This window comes from Lampetra planeri, unplaced genomic scaffold (genome assembly GCF_965212315.1).
Source record: "Lampetra planeri unplaced genomic scaffold, kcLamPlan1.2.h2 scaffold_1168, whole genome shotgun sequence".
NCBI lineage: Eukaryota > Metazoa > Chordata > Hyperoartia > Petromyzontiformes > Petromyzontidae > Lampetra > Lampetra planeri.
The window spans coordinates 350-4,695 of NW_027613881.1; the positions used below are offsets into that span (position 1 = coordinate 350).

Consider the following 4,346-nt stretch of genomic DNA (forward strand, 5'->3'; position numbering starts at 1 on the left):
TTCTGGAATCGACTCACTTGTTGAAAGATGAACCTCTAGTGACAATGAACCATTCCCATTATTTTCCAGAAAAATGTAACAGTCAATAATTAACAGACAATATTAAACAGCACAGAGCACAGGGAATGCAATAAGTCTGAGAAGAGTCTGATGCAGTGATAGAATAATAATAGAGCTGAGTGAAGGAGATGAGCTGCTGGACGTGGATCAGTGGGGATGAGCAGAGCAGCTGGAGCGCTCAGATACCTGACACAGTCTGACTGACTGATGTTTGAGCCTCTTTGGGGATCAGCCTGCTCATCAACCCCCTCTCCCCTGTGATGTCCATCCTGCTTTCGTCACAAATACGCAATCAGGAGGGTGATGAGGGGGAAGGGGGCCGTGTGTGTGTGTGGGGGGTTCCTCCAGAACTCATAAAAGCAGCTGTGGTGTGGGAGCAGCTCAGAGCTTTGTGCCCTGCACTCAGAGATGGAGCGAACCTTCCGAGAGCAGCTCTTCTTCTCTGGTGCTCGTCTGTCTGTGCTCAAAGGAGACTCCAGGTACATCGAGGTCAGTTCCTGCTCATTCATTCACTCATTACTCAACTTTTTCTTCTTCCTGTTGCTGCTGCTGGTCATTCACAGCGTTATTGATATAACCATGGTTCTCTGCAGAACAACGAGATCTTACAAAGATGAAGTAGAGATTCATTTTTCAACACGGAGCTCAAGAGAGAAACACCGGAGGAACTAATGTACCAACGCCCTTTACGTAAGTCATGTGACATTGGTCCTTGTTACATTTTTGGCCTCCATCAGAATCTATTTATTACTGATATAATTACAAATTCTATAAATTACATAACATAATTATTGTTATGTCAATACTAATTATAACAATAGCTAATAATAACTAACAATAACGATACTAACAGTAATGTGGGGTTTTTTAATTGCGCAATATCAAAATTCCAGTTTTCCTGACATAAATCCCAGAAGAATAATATAATAAATATAGTGCTAATTCTAGTAAATCATATAATAATATAATATATAAAATCTGAAAAAGGCGTTGTGCGCAGGGTGTCTGGGACATGGTCGCAGTAGAAGGTCGTTTCACCTTCACAGCAGAGCGTCCACAGCGGAGCTGCGCAGCTTTCTTCATGGCAGAACCCAACGAGGTGATCAACTGGAGTATGACACTGTGGACATCGACTGTGGGGGAGGAGACTTCATCACGGTAATTATCTACAACTCCGTAAAAACTCTTTTCTCCGGAAAAAAGTAACACTCCTATCAGGTGCTGAAATATCAAATATGAAATGAGGTTTCCTGCCACAAAGAAGGTTGCAAACGCACATCCAGAGGCAGCAGTTTGGATTTTTATGATGCTAAACTGTAGTTAATCTGTCCAAACGTGGGAGACCGGTTTGAACCGATCTGCATCATTTGAGACAGGTCATGTTCATGTGTAATTCCAGCGGTAACAACAACTGAATGCTGAGGTGACTTAACGTGCTCTGCTAAGCTCCTAGGAATTCCTCCTGAGAGAAAATAGCTTTAACTTAAAGCAGCTGCACGTAACCGGCTTGCTGCACATTCAGATCAGAAAACTGTGACTGAAGGGTGAGAAGTTGCATTCGGTGAGATGAGATGAGAGCAGCCATGTTGCTGTCATTGACGGTAATTCCATTCGCTCTGTTGGTGGAAGCCAGCATCCTTACCGTAACGACAGCAGTGAAGTGCATACTTCTCCAACTTTCATTAACCAATTGCTTTCTCTTTCTCCCAGCTCCTTCTTCATACCAGGTAGAGGAACCGTTTGCCGTTTTCTGCAAATAGTTGTGTAATACTGTTGATACTTTCAGTGTTAAATGGTTAATCATTAATGCACCCGCTATGACACCATGGTCATAACCTAACTTACAAAACGTGCCAAGTCCATTTTCCTCTCAGCACTTACCACTGACCAATGGCTGGGACATGACATTTTCGTGTTAACACCCACGCTGTGCTCAAGTTCCATGGAGAGATAATTAGCCACTAACAGTTTTCCGTCTGGAACAGCAATGCCCGCTGACTGAATCTCCCTGTCCAATCTGTGAAGGTGTTTTGACGGCTGGGGTGATGAAGGGAGAGAAGTTCCCCAGCTCCCAGGATCACCCGCTGCCTCTCTACGAGCGCTACGTGGATTACTGTGACTCTGGATCTCTGAGGAGAAGTGTGCACTCGTCTCAGAACGTGGCTATGGTTTTTCTTCAGGATTCACAATGCCGGCAGGCACCTTCACCATCACCGTGAGAAAACTCATCAACCCTTTCCGTGAGTAAATTCGGTCGGTAAATTGTAACCCATATCCACCGCCGCCAGGCCACTCTGTGTTTGTGTGAGGCTGGTGTGATAAGATGAGCCCAGTGGGGGACTTGAGTCATCAACTGCAGCAGGCGGACAGTTTGGGCATCAATGTTTGTCACAAACTGACAGAACAGAAAGCAGGTGTAGATGAGACACCACATGTTTCTTTCTCTAACAACTTTCATCATTTGTTTTTTAATCAAATAAAACAAATGACTCATTAGAAACACTACATGCTCTGGTTTGATGCACTGATCCCCTGTGGTCCTCCTGTGAGTGTCTGCCTGTGATCTAACGTCCCCTCATTCCCCCTCTCGCAGCCTGTAATGTCATCTCCCAGTCACCAGAGGGCAGGTACACTATGGTGATTCACAACAGCATAGGAACTGCAGCTTCTCCATCATATATCCAGTGGCCATCGACATCTCAGAGTTCAGCTTGGGACGCTACAACAACCTCCCCAAGGTGAAGTAACTCAGACGCCACCACGTTCAAAGGGAAAGAATACTCACAAATGAACACCTCATTTAACAACTTCATAAAAATGATTTTAAAAAGAAAAAAAACATTCATTTTCAAAGATGTGAATATGTAAGCTGTTTACAATATTTGTTAATTACACATGATTTGTCTCAAAGTCCTTTTTTTTTAGCTATTTCTATGTTTTACTGTCATAAAAACTGTAAAAGCAGCTGGTGAACAAACTATTCATCCTTAGTGGCTTAAAGCAAAGTGGATTTGAATTGAGATAAATCTCTTGTGTTTGCTGGATATTTAAAACTTATGTGTTCTGGACGTCAACCACAAGAAAAAAAAACTAAAACTAAGTGGTTTTGACAACGATCTAAAACAATGTTGGTCACCACAGAGGTCCGTGCCTGGATGTGTGGACACGGGGGATTTTGTGCAGTTGCTGGGAGGAGATGTCATTGACACGTCCAAGCTGCTGCCCATCACGGACCTCTGCGTCTCCTTCACAGGGCCCAGTGAGTATGACAACGTCCTCACTCTCACAGCGTGGTTTGAACCTTGACTCGAATGTTTCCGATACCCTCTGCAGCCCACATGAAGGTCGGCTGCGATAACACCGTTGTACGCATGGTCTCCAGCGGCAGGTTCGTCAACCGAGTGTCTTTCAGCTACCGGCTACTGGACAGCCAGGAACTTCAGACGCTCAAACTCAATAATGTGGAAGATTTTCTGTTTCAGTAACTGATCCCAACTGGGTGCGGACGGGACAAGTATACTATGTGATTGCCAATGTTTTTAGAAATTATTTTAATAAAAACACCAGAGTTGCACCTGTCTCTGCTTGGGATAAAGAATCCAACAACAAAAAAATAATGAAAAGTTAAAAAAATAAAATTAAAAAAAATATTCAAATGGATTTGTTTTGCTATTATTTATAATTGTTATTTTTCTGTGTTCGTAAATGTTTATTTATTAAAACAAGGCTATACATTCATTATTATTCACTATTTAATGGTCAACTTTCTTGCAGAGGTGCTAAAATGAATGTCATCTTTATTTTTTTTGAATGAAACATGATATCACCGTGTGACCTTGAGGGAAGTGTTCAATACAATAAATCAATTATTGTCAATATCCATTTCAATTTCTATAAAAGCTTTTTGTAATAAAATTACACTGCATGATAAAGCATTTAAATGGTTTGTTATGGTCTTATTTCAGTTATCTCAGCTTTGGATGTGGCTATGTTGTTTTCTGGATGCAAATTGCACCTTTGCAGCAGACGCTGGGTGTCTCCAGGTAAAATGTCATCAAATTTAAGTCAAGAAAGTTATCCTCTCAGCAGGTTTTATTTTCCTCCATAATTATAAATAACCGCTGTAGATATGCTTTGTTTTGCCTTTCTAATTAGCTGGGTGACCTCAAAACCTTCCAGGTGTTTCCCAGGAGACCTGTAGCCCTACTTGACAATCAACCAATGAGACAGAAGGAAAAAAAGTTATGTAAACAAGATCTAGAATCACTGAACCTTCCTTTCCCACA

At 42.0% G+C, this 4,346-nt stretch overlaps 1 protein-coding gene across 1 annotated transcript; it reads left to right on the forward strand.

Moving 5' to 3' along the window:
* The first annotated feature begins 468 nt into the window (after nt 1-468).
* Nucleotides 469-3,545, forward strand: LOC144738787 (corticotropin-releasing factor-binding protein-like). The gene is given in 13 exon segments (XM_078621787.1): nt 469-549; nt 654-750; nt 1,061-1,068; nt 1,070-1,163; nt 1,166-1,220; nt 2,089-2,101; nt 2,103-2,231; nt 2,233-2,250; nt 2,252-2,300; nt 2,654-2,701; nt 2,704-2,798; nt 3,202-3,319; nt 3,394-3,545. Coding segments are annotated over 13 exon segments (957 nt in total).
* Nucleotides 3,546-4,346: the final 801 nt, after the last annotated feature.